Source organism: Rhipicephalus microplus, chromosome 8 (genome assembly GCF_043290135.1).
Source record: "Rhipicephalus microplus isolate Deutch F79 chromosome 8, USDA_Rmic, whole genome shotgun sequence".
In the NCBI taxonomy this organism is placed as follows: domain Eukaryota; kingdom Metazoa; phylum Arthropoda; class Arachnida; order Ixodida; family Ixodidae; genus Rhipicephalus; species Rhipicephalus microplus.
The window spans coordinates 96,781,223-96,793,008 of NC_134707.1; the positions used below are offsets into that span (position 1 = coordinate 96,781,223).

At 48.2% G+C, this 11,786-nt stretch overlaps 1 protein-coding gene across 1 annotated transcript in view; it reads left to right on the forward strand.

The window, feature by feature from the left end:
- The window catches only part of LOC142768325 (uncharacterized), a 29,650-nt gene extending 19,826 nt beyond the window's left edge, over positions 1-9,824 (forward strand). Inside the window, exon 9 of the mRNA XM_075870294.1 lies at positions 9,613-9,824. Coding sequence (XP_075726409.1) covers positions 9,613-9,783 — 171 coding nt within the window. The 3' untranslated portion in view covers positions 9,784-9,824. The remainder of the gene's footprint in view (positions 1-9,612) is intronic.
- Positions 9,825-11,786: the final 1,962 nt, after the last annotated feature.

Below are 11,786 nucleotides of genomic sequence, written 5' to 3' on the forward strand. Positions count from 1 at the left end.
GGACAATTGTTAGCGGCAAGATAGTTGACTAATCTTCAAAGGTAAGAGGTTTGCTCTTTTTATGCATTCAACCCATTAGACAATGTTTAACGTTATATAGGTGAGAACATCACAAAATATCCTTCAGAAATACTTAAAATTTACTAGTGTGTAACTGATTCGATATTGTGAACATCCTTTTTCTTTAGTTTATGTTCGGTGAGTCAAGCTTCACCAGTAGTAAAATAAGTGTTAATAGTTATGACGTTTTTGTGGAGAACAGAACCATGCTGTCTGCGCTTCTTTATTGATACGTGGGCGAGCAACACCGAATCGGTTTGCACCATTCGTGACGAGCAAGGAAAAAAACCAGAGAATTCTTTCTGCCTCGTCACTCACGTAAGCCGTGCCACGAAGCTCTCCTCTTCCTTTGCGCGGCGAAATGCCTAAGACTTGCAGGGCTCTGCATCGGCTCCCGCACATAGCGCTTTGTGCGACTCGTAAAATATATACCAAACAGTGACCGAGTGAAACCGACTGCAAGTATATGAGTGACAATCCACAGGTTGCCCGTTGAGAATTCCCTGTCATCATCATGTAAAAGATATATAGGCTATCTGGCAGAGATCCATGCGGCTATGGTTTACGCGCGTCGAAAAGCCAAAAGCAAGAGCGTTCCTGTGGTATTATGTGACTAGTGCTCCTGCAAACGTCTCTTTTTGTCGAGTCTGCCAAGGCAGTGCGTAAAAAACAAGCGCTATAAAGGGATTGACACCTACAAGTGAGTGAGCGCAATGGACAAAAAACCCCACTCCCATCGACCCTCATATGGTAACACCAAAAATCACAAGAAAAGAGGAAACTGTTATGTACATTTTTCTCATTCATCCACGTTCCTGTTTCAAAAGACGCTTTTTAAGACCAGTAAACATGCGTGTCGCCTTCACAAGAAACTGCCTAGCGTTGACGCCACCTCGCATTGCCTGGCAATTAACTGCCACAACCTCACATTGCCAGCTTGGCAACTATGTTTTTCAAACTATAAATGCGTAGCATTTTTTAGCGAACTTTGGCGACTTTGAGCTATGGTGATCCCACCGCTACTAACTGCAGTGGACGATCACCGCGGGTTCACGCTTAGCGAGCCACAGGGCCGCTACTCCGTTTACTCGCGTGTAGCGCACCGCTCCGCGCGCGCTCAACTAATAAGGCGTTAAGCGCGGTGCGGCAAATAGACAGTGTTCTAATGCAAAAGTAAACAACACTTTATTGCCTCTGGCGGCACCCCGAACAACAGTACAACGTCCGCTCCCGGGACGCGGGTAGCAAAGGCACCCGCACGCGGACGTTTACAATAAGGGGAAAACCGCGAGCACGTCGCAGCTGGCAATGGCGAGCTTTCACACGCCGGTCGAGAAAAGGTCCCTCGCGGCTATGCTGCGCACTCTCACGATGGCCAATGGGCCTGGTCGCGAGTGTTAGGGCAAACCTCGTACGCGTAGGCCTACGGCAAGTGCGGCTCGTTGTGGTACGACCACTTCAAGCACTAGGCACCGCTCTGGGCTTAGCGCACGCTACCGAAGCTAGCACTCAAGTAAACACGCCTGCCGAGGTGCCCAAGGCCACACCGGGCAGGTTACAGTCCAGCGATTCCCAAAGGGGAAGCGGACGAAAGAAAACACGTGCTTACCCGGCGCCGTCCACGGAGAGGCCGCTCCCTCGGCGCGCGCGTACCGCGTGCCGTGCCCGCACGTGGCGCCATCTATCGCAACGTGGTGTTAACAGAGCGGGAAAGCAAAAGGGTGTGGCCGTGTGGCGGAATGCCCGCGAAATGGTCGCGGGCGCGCCTCAGATCCCCACAGAGCGTATCTATCTATCTATCTATCTATCTATCTATCTATCTATCTATCTATCTATCTATCTATCTATCTACCTACCTATCTGTCTATCTATCTATCTATCTATCTATCTATCTATCTATCTATCTATCTATCTATCCGCCTACTACTTTGCTATCAATACCGAACTTGGTGTGGCATAACATGACGTATAAAGAACATATTTGATAAGTCATAACGTGATTTATATTGCTACATGCATACTGAGAGTCTAGGGGGCGACGCGCGTGTGTGCCTGATGAGGAAGACGAAGTGTGGTCGCCGCTCGCTCGCTGGTAAACTGGTCACGCCATTACCGCTGGTTTCAAATACATCTATTCTACAGCCTCGTCGATACGGCGTCTCTTATTTTCCGTAAGATATTTGGTGGAGGTGGAACGTTCCCCGTCCTCACCATGAAGCTTCGCAGTGGCCGCACCGTTCAGTCTCCGGCCATGGCTACCAATAAAAACGACCCATCAGCGTCTCCATCTGTAGCTCCAGCCACCACATACCTGACGATGCCCAGTCCCCGTGATCCCGGTACATTATCCGCACAACCTGGGCTTGACGTTGACTACTGGCTTCGTATGTACGAGCGTGTTAGCCAGACACACCGATGGGACCCTACAATGATGCTCGTCAACGTAATATTTTACTTGGGTGGCACCCCACATGTTTGGTTCGACGCCCATGAAACCGAGCTCACCAGCTGAGATATATTCAAGGAGTGACTACGCGACCTCTCTGGGGACCCGTCCTGTCGCCAAATGGAAGCGCGAAATAAACTTGCCACTCGTGCGCAGTCCTCAACTGAGTTGCATGTCTCGTACATACAGCACGTGCTCGCATTGTGCCGGAAAGTGGACGAGCAAGTGACAGAGCGTGGCAAGGTAGGCCACGTTCTCAAGGGCATCGTGGACGATGCCTTCAACTTGCTCATGTACACCAACGTCACGACAGTAGATATGATCACTAAGGAATGCCGCCGCTTCGAAATGGCCAAAAGCCGCTGTGCTCTGCCTCAGTTTGCGCGGCTACCAAACACGGCTGTTACGTCAACCTGCACCGATTTCGGTTCCACACCACCCATTCAGGACAGTGTGACACGTATAGTTCGACGGGAGCTTGAGGCGCAAAGTCCGGCACCATTTCCTCCACATTCGCTCGACCATGGCGCCACACAAACACCTCCGGCGGTCTCCGTTATCCCAGAAAATCGCAAAGCTCGGTATTCCTGTTGCCTGCTCTGCCTCCCGACCCACCTCCAGACCAATTACAATAAATGCAGCACGCCATTATTTACATTTTATTCCGCGATCCCGCGATCCGACGGAATGGAGAACTGCAGACGACAGACCAATCTGCTTCCACTGCCACCACGTTAGCCATATCTTCCGCTACTGCCGCAGCACTTGGACGCCCTCAAACTGGAGCCCATTTTCTTTCACTCGACCGTATGAGGACTCCCGTCGGTATTCGCCCAGTCATGTGTACCCTTCTTTTGACGTCCCTAACAGCCGCTCCACCGCTCGTTCGCCGTCACCTCAAGGCCGCTGTTCTCCATCGCCCCAACCACGCCGCTATCCGTCGCCGGTCAACAATGGATCCTCTCGGACAGAAAACTAGATCATGCAGTTCCGGGAGATAGTGCTGCATCAATTGCGACTGATCTAAATCCTCCATTGACGCTCCTTACTGATACGAACTTGATTGAGGTGTATGTGGACGGTATTTCTTTGACGGCGTTAGTCGATACCGGCGCTCAAGTGTCTATAATGAGTGCTCATCTGTGTCGCCTGCTCAAAAAAGTCCTCACGCCTGCAGCAACTAAAGCCCTCGGTTTCGCTGATAGTGGAACTGTGGCTATCACTGCAATGTGTACCGCTCACGTTAGTATTGCCGGCCGTCATGTCGCCGTTTTATTTACGGTGCTTGAAAATTGCTCTCACGACCTAATCTTGGGCACGGACTTCCTATCAACGCATTCTGCCCTCATCGATTGTGCCGCTGGTACTCTCTGCCTAGAACTTCCTCTTTTCCCGGATTCTCACCCTGAGCTCCCGAACACCTTGTGCACCACTGAGTTCTTCCAGATACCGCCTAAATCTCTCACATTCGTTGAATTGGCGACACCCTCTCCCGTGCTCGACGGTTATTATATCATGACGCCGATTCCTGATGGTCTCCAGGCGCGCGACATAACTGTCCCACACTCCATCGTAACCATGGCCTCTAACCGAACATATTTACCTGTTATCAATTTTGGTTTCATAAAACAAGTGCACCCTCAAGGAATATCGGTCGTCACGCTAAGACCCTTAATTGAAGACCACGTCACCAGTTTTGCGGCAGATGCATGTCTCGATCACCCACGTCACTCACAGGATGCGATGTGCCTCTATGCAACCTTACGTTCCATGATCGCCCCGGACCTCGAACCTGGGTAGTCAGCCGTGCTCTTCCGCCTTCTGGCTTCATACCGCAACATATTCGACATAGACAGCCGTCCACTCGGCCAGACTTCGCTCGTCAAGCACCGCATTAACACAGGTGATTCTCAACCCATTCATCGGCGACCATACCGGGTGTCTGCGACCGAGCGTAAAGTAATTCCACAAGAAGTCAGCAAGATGCTAGACATAGGAATTATTGAACCTTCTTCGAGCCCTTGGGCGTCCCCCGTTGGGTTCGTTAACAATAAAAATGGCGCGTGGCGCTTCTGCGTGGATTGCCGCCATCTGAATAGAATCACAAAAAGGACGTTTACCTTTTACCCCGCATTGATGACGCTCTCAATTGTCTCCACGGCGCCCGATACTTTTCTTCAATAGACCTACGTTAGGGCTATGGCATATTGCTGTCAACGAAAAAGACCAAGAGAAGACTGCGTTTGTAACTCCAGATGGCCTATATCAGTTCAAGCTTATGCCGTTTCGGCTATGCAACGCCCCGGCCATGTTCGAGTGCATGATGGACTCTCTGCTACAGGGTTCAAATGATGAACATGTCTTTGTTATCTTGACGATGTCGTTGTATATTCCCCAACATTTAAGACCCAGCTTCAGCGTTTCTCAGCTATTCTCGACATATTCCGCACTGCAGGCATTCAATTAAACTCGTCGAAGTGCCACTTCGGATGGCGGCAAACTACGGTGTTGGGCCACCTTTTTAACGCATCTGGTGTGCAGCCGGACCAGGAGAAAATTGGTGCAGTCACCAGTTTTCCTGTACCCCGGTCAGTTGCAGACGTCCGGAGTTTGGTAGGACTTCGTTCCTACATCAGAAGGTTTGTGAAAGGTTTTGCAACCATCGCTCGACCCCTCACTGAGCTTCTAAAGAAAGACGTCACGTTTACGTGGGATACCGACCAAGCTGCTGCTTTTTCTCATCTAATCACGCTTCCGATGACTCCACATATATTGGTTCACTTTGACCCATCCAATCCGACTGAAGTCCAAACCGATGCTAGTGGTCACGGGATCGGAGCCGTCCTAGCCCAACGCCAACGAGGAAACGACCGAGTTGTCGTCTACGCTAACCGCCTCCTCACAGCTGCTGAGCGCACCTATTCTATTACAGAGTGTGACTGTCTTGCTCTTGTTTGGGCAGTCTCAATGTTCCGCCCATAATCATAAGGCACAAATTTTTCTGTATTAACTGACCATCATGCGCTATCTTGGCTTACGTCACTGAAGGATCCTACTGGCCGGCTCAGGCGCTGGGCTTTACGAGTGCAAGAGTATACCTACATGGTGACGCACAAGTCCGGACGCCTACATCAGGACGCAGACTGCCTGTTCCGCTACCCGGTTGCTGAGTCAAGCACTATGTCTGACACCGACACCGAGCCTAGCGTCTTTTCCCTTTCGCAAATGACATCCATCAGTGACGAGCAGCGCCATGATGCGTCCTTGCGTGCTATTATTGAGCGCCTCGAATCCCCATCTTCCAAACATTCCATCGCTCATTCATGCTCCACGATGATGTATTATACCGCCAAAGTATTGAGCTGGGTGGACCGGCCCTGCTGCTTGTCATTCCGAAGCACAGTCGCTCGGAAGTTCTAAATGAACTTCATGACCTTCTGACTGCCGGTCACCTTGGTGTGTCACGCACTTACGACCGAATACGCCAACGCTTCTTCTGGCCAGTGCTTGCACGCTCAGTCAGAAGATACGTTGCGGCTTGTGAGAAATGTCAGCGCCGCAAAACGCCATCGACACTTCCCGCCAGACACCTTCAACCTCTTGACATTCCGTCAAAACCGTTCTTCCGCGTTGGCTTGGACCTACTTGGCCCTTTCCCCTTGTGTTTCTCGGGTATCAAGGGGATAGCTGTGGCCACCGACTACGCCACGCGTTATGCCATCACACGAGCTTTTCCAACAAGCTTCGCCACAGACGTCGCCGACTTTCTCCTGAAGGACGTGATTTTGCAACACGGAGCCCCACGGCAGCTGCGCACAGACCATGGCCGCACTTTTTTTGTCAAAGGTCATACACGACATCTTGCAGTCATGTCAAACGAGACACAAGCTGACCACGTCATACCATCCGTAAACCAACGGACTCACGGAGCGTCTACATCGAACTCTTACAACAGACATGATCGTGAACTATGTTTCACCAACCACACCGACTGGCATCTTACGTTGCCGTACGTCATATTTGCCTGTAATTATTCGTGCCATAACACTGCCAGTTATTCTCCATTTTTTCTGCTGTTTGGCCGAGAACAAATATTGCCTCTAGACACCGTCATACTGTCCCCTGCAGTACCGACCAGTGAATATGCCATGTACACTATCATTCGGGCCGCTCACGCACGCGAAATCACCCGCACTCGCCTTCTTACCTCTCAAGAGAAGCAACGGTGTTTGTTTGACCAACGACACCGTGACGTACACTTTCCGCCTGGTTCTTTGGTCCGGCTCTGGTCTCCAACCCGTCAAGTTGGCTTGTCAGAAAAACTGCTCACTCCCTACACAGGTTCATACCGAGTCCTTTGTATCGTTACTCCTGTGACATATGAAATAGGTCCTGTCGCCCCGTCGCCTTCATGTGCCAAACAGGCTACCCATATTGTACATGTTGCGTGCTTCAAGCCCTACCACTCTCCTAGTGACGTTGATATTTAGATGCGCCGCGACGGCGCTTCTGCCGCCGGGGATTATGATACATGCATACTGAGATTCTAGGGGCGACGCGCGTGTGTGCCTGACGAGGAAAACGAAGTGTGGTCGCCGCTCTCTCGCTGGTAAACTGGTCACGCCATTACCTATTCTACAGCCTCGTCGATACGGCGTCTCTTGTTTTCCGTAACAATATTTTATGGTCCTGCAGCTGTTGCGGTGGTTTTTTTCACAAGGCATGTTTCAAAACTTGTATGGTATGGCATGAATGCATGGAGAACATAAGTGACAGACCCTAACATGAAAATCACGACATGCGTGTCATGTAAGAACATGACTACATGCCACGCTAATGATGCGCTCGCGGCCTTTTCACTAGCGTCACATATACTAAATTTGATATTAGAGTACGTGAATGGATGACGAAGGTATGTGATTGGTGCAAACATAATAATTATGAGATGCCTGTCATGTAACAGCATGACTACATGCCACGCTCATGGTGCGCTGAAGGCCCTTTCGCTAGCTTTACTTATACTAAATTTGGTATCATGGGACGTGAATGAATGGCAAAGGTATGATACTGGTACAGACATGATAAACATGAGAAGCGTGTCATGTAACAACATGACTACATGCCACACTGATGATGCGCTCGCGGCCATTTCGCTAGCTTCACATATGCCGAATTTGGTATTACGTGACGCCAATGATTGACGAAGGTATGTGACTGATGGAAACATAATAATCATTAGGTGCGTGTCCTGTGAGAACCTGACTACATTCCACATCGAAGGCGCCAATACAATTCTACGTGACGTGGTGCGCATGCTCGTTGATGTTGCCACGGCAGGCTCTGGTTCTGCCATATACTCGCAGGCGCGCGCCGCGCTGCGTTGCTTTGACGCATCCACGTTTTAGCGCGTTCAGTGTCCCTCCGTCGCAAATAGTAGTAGTAGCAAACATTTATTAATAAAAAACAGGTTGCCAGGGAGACCAGCCTCTAGTGGGTCAGCCTTCCTGCAGTACTAGGTGGAGTCCTTAGTCAGGGACCCCATTGGTCGTGGCTGCTGTCCTGGCCCACTGTACCATGGTTTGTTGGGCCACAGGGTCCTGGCAACCGAGCAGGGCCACCTCACAGTCCTCTCTTGTTGAATTTCGGTTCGGGGGTAAAGAAGGATTGAGCTGGCTTGCCCATACCTTGTGGTAGGTGTCAGCCACCTCGGCACAGTAATGGCAGAGGCCGGAAAAGGAAGAGGGAGAGCGTTTAAGCACTTCCGAGCACAGTAAAGAAGTGGTAAATAGCCGGCAAATTCTGTCGTCCATCTTCCTGAGTCCTTTGCAGATTGGAGGAAAACATCGGTAGGGGTCGCGGTGATAAGTAATTATCTCTCTACAAGTTAGAAGAGAAATGTTTTCTTCTGGAACATAGCGATCATCGGTGGGCCAGGCTGTGACCCGGGGAACGAGTGTGCAAGGCGCAGTGTTGTCTAGGTAACGCATCGTCGAGAAATGCAGCATGTGGCATTTCGCGCCGGTTGCCGTCGGGCCACGCCGATGAACGCGGATCACACCTGGCGTCAAACAATTTAGTGCTCTCGTTTTGCTATCACAGCGTCGCAGTTCCCAGCGTGCGCGCGCGTCAATGCTACATTGGAGTATATTGGGCCCTTCATGATGTGCTCGCGGCCGTTTTGCTAGCTCCATATATACCAAATTCGGTGTTACGTGACGTCAGTGGATGACAAAGTATTTGACTGGTGCAATTCATGATAATTCTGGCACGCGTGTCCTGTAAGAGCAATACAACATACCACGCTTATAGCGTGCTCGCGGTCGTTTCGCTAGCTCTACATATACTAAATTTGGTATCACGTGGCGTGAAGAGACGACAAAGGCAAACGACTCATCAAAACATGATAATCATGACACGGAAGTCAGGTACAGCATCATTTACCTCCACCTTGTAACGTTGTGCTGATTTTAAAGTGACATTCAACATTTCTCCTTTGTGCTTCGTATAGGATCGACTCCCACTGTTTGTGGAATCTGCCAATTTTTTCTCGCTCTCGTATATTGCCAAATCTAGGTATACGAACAGCTGATAGAGGCTGTAGTAAATACAAAATAAAAAATGACAACAATAAAGTCTCATGCACCACTATAGGATAAATACCTGCAGCTGTATTGTTTATTGCAGCAACTGGCGCTAAGGGATACACACTGGGGCAAACTCGGAAACCATGAATCGAAAAATAATATGACGAAAAATAAAATATGGGTTCTTTGCAATAACATTGTTTCCCATCTTACCCTAATATGGATCCATTTCAAGTGAACCGATGACTAACCCAGCTACAAGTTTCGCACAACACTTAGTTCCTGTTTGTGAAGCTTTGCGAGACGTGTTTTTGTCTGAATTGAATTTCCTGCACTGCGTGTCCTCTTTTGCACTTGTTGATCCGCCGTATTGGCGCCCACTTATTGTTTCATACGAAACAAAAAGCAGATAGGTAAAATCTATGTACTTTATCTGCTTCTTTCACTGTCACCATCTGCCGCACTTACGGAATCTGTTAAAGTAGTGGTCTAACATGAACTATCATATTTCGTCCCTCGCAGCTCACCTACGCGACGCAGACCTTCGGAGAATTGCGTGCAAATACGGCATGGCTTCTTCACAACGTGCACAATCTGGGCATCGGAAATCAATGCGGCGATCGTCCGTTCGAAGTGATCAGACAGTTTTGTTACTCTCTGAAAGGCGCTTCAGATGAAATGTGCCGTGGCTGAGCCGCCTTTTTTATTTATAATTGATTTTATAGATACTGTGGACACAAAGTCCATGCAAGGTAGGCAAAGCACATTAAAAATAAAACAATCTTATTGGTTAATCTACACTATCTTTAGCTTTGTCTATTGTTAACGAAACATAAATTATTTATTAACGAAACATTGCCATAAATAAAAATACCTTATTGCACATCTGTATAAGCCCAGTGATCAACACGAGCCATACTTTTCAGTATAAAATGGTCGGGTGGGTATTTTTCAGTGCCTCTTCAATTATCTTTTTCTCGTTACATCAATCTTCTTCTTCACCAATTAGCAGCTGCTGACGATCTGGCCTCCTTCCACCCACTCAGACTTTTTATTACGAAAATATGCTTCTACTTCTGGCCACTTTTCAGGACTTCGTAATAAAACCCTGTGCCTTGGTAAATAAAAAAAATTCCCAAAAGCAGGCTATTCGATTAACACCGAGAACAAATCTTGCATTTGTGCCAATAAAATAGTTTAGATGTGAAGGTTTCAATTCTTCGGGCGTTCTCTTTTCGTACAGTAGCCCGTACTCACTATTATGCAGCTGCCAGTGTCTTATGTTTACCGTCTAACAGCAGTTTACATTACCGTATGGGCCAACCGTAGGCGTAAATGAAGAGTGGCGTTTGACACCGGTGAAACTCTCATAGCTGGGTGGCGTCACGTGCTGGTGTAGTGCTTCGAATTCTTCTAGAATTACACAATAGGCGCACTAAACCATTAGGAATCACTGCGAATGAGATCACGTTTTAAATGAAAAGCATTTATTGGTCAACTTCGGTTAGTTCGAGGATACCTATCTGTCCATCTATCCGTCCGTCCGTTCGTCTGTTTGTCTGTCTGTCTGTCTGTCTGTTTATCAGGTCACTTACGACTGCACTTTCTCCGAAACGTGTAGGTAATTGAATTCGCACCGAAAATAATATGTCATGACATGACTGTACGATGAACATAAGTGACAGCTCATATGGTGAAAGTGATAAAGTTTTCGTCTCAAGTAGTGTGTTCTAAATGGCTTGGTAGTGGTGCTGTAGTGGCGTTTCGTTATCTTTATATTGCATTCGTTAACTTCATATACCAAAATATGTATCACAATACGTTTCTTACGACTCACAAAGATCATAGATGGCAAAATAAAAATAATGACATTAGTTTCAATCTTTCAATATTGCCACATGTCAATTAAATGCTCTAGTGCACTACATCTTATCTAAGTATTCACGAAATCGGCTGGTGTTTTATTACACGAACTCAAAGTACTGATGCGCGCAAACGTAGCCCTTTTCCTCTACGTAGCATCTTTCCCCTGTTCCATCACTGCTTCAGTAAATTGCTGCGCCGTCTTTGAAAAGGGAAAAGAGAGAGCTTCAAAAATGTGTCGAATCCCATTAAGCCCCTTCCTTCTTGAAGGATTAAAGACCTTTTTCTGGCAACCAAGGCAATTTTTCTGGCAACCTAAGGCGATTTACTAAGCTATTATTGTCATTCAATCATTATACATGCACGATTGTCCAAGAAACATTAAAGGAGTGTTTTGCGTTAGTAGTGCAATATTAAAACGTTAGCACCACGATCAAAGTACAGTGTCTAGAAATATACTACCTAGTGTGCTGAGCACGCACATTTCGTACGAGAGAGAGTGGCCCCGCATGTGATGACTGCACTCAGATGCCATAAGCGGCGCTGCGTGTCGAGAGGGTGCACGAACGAACGAAATTCAACTCGTCCTGTTGTTGCCGGAGCCTCGCTGCGTTTAAAATCAGTGTGTTACAGCTACCATCTGATTTACTGTGAAGTTCGACGGCGTCATATGTACACTGCAGCACCCTGAGATGTTAAAAGCTAAGCGGCGATGCAAATAAAGGACGTGTATTGTGCCGCTGTGTCAAGGAAATTATCGGTCGAACAAGGAAAAGGTGTCTTGTTCCCCGTGCTATCGGATCCAGCACGGTTTCCTGAATGAAAAAATATGA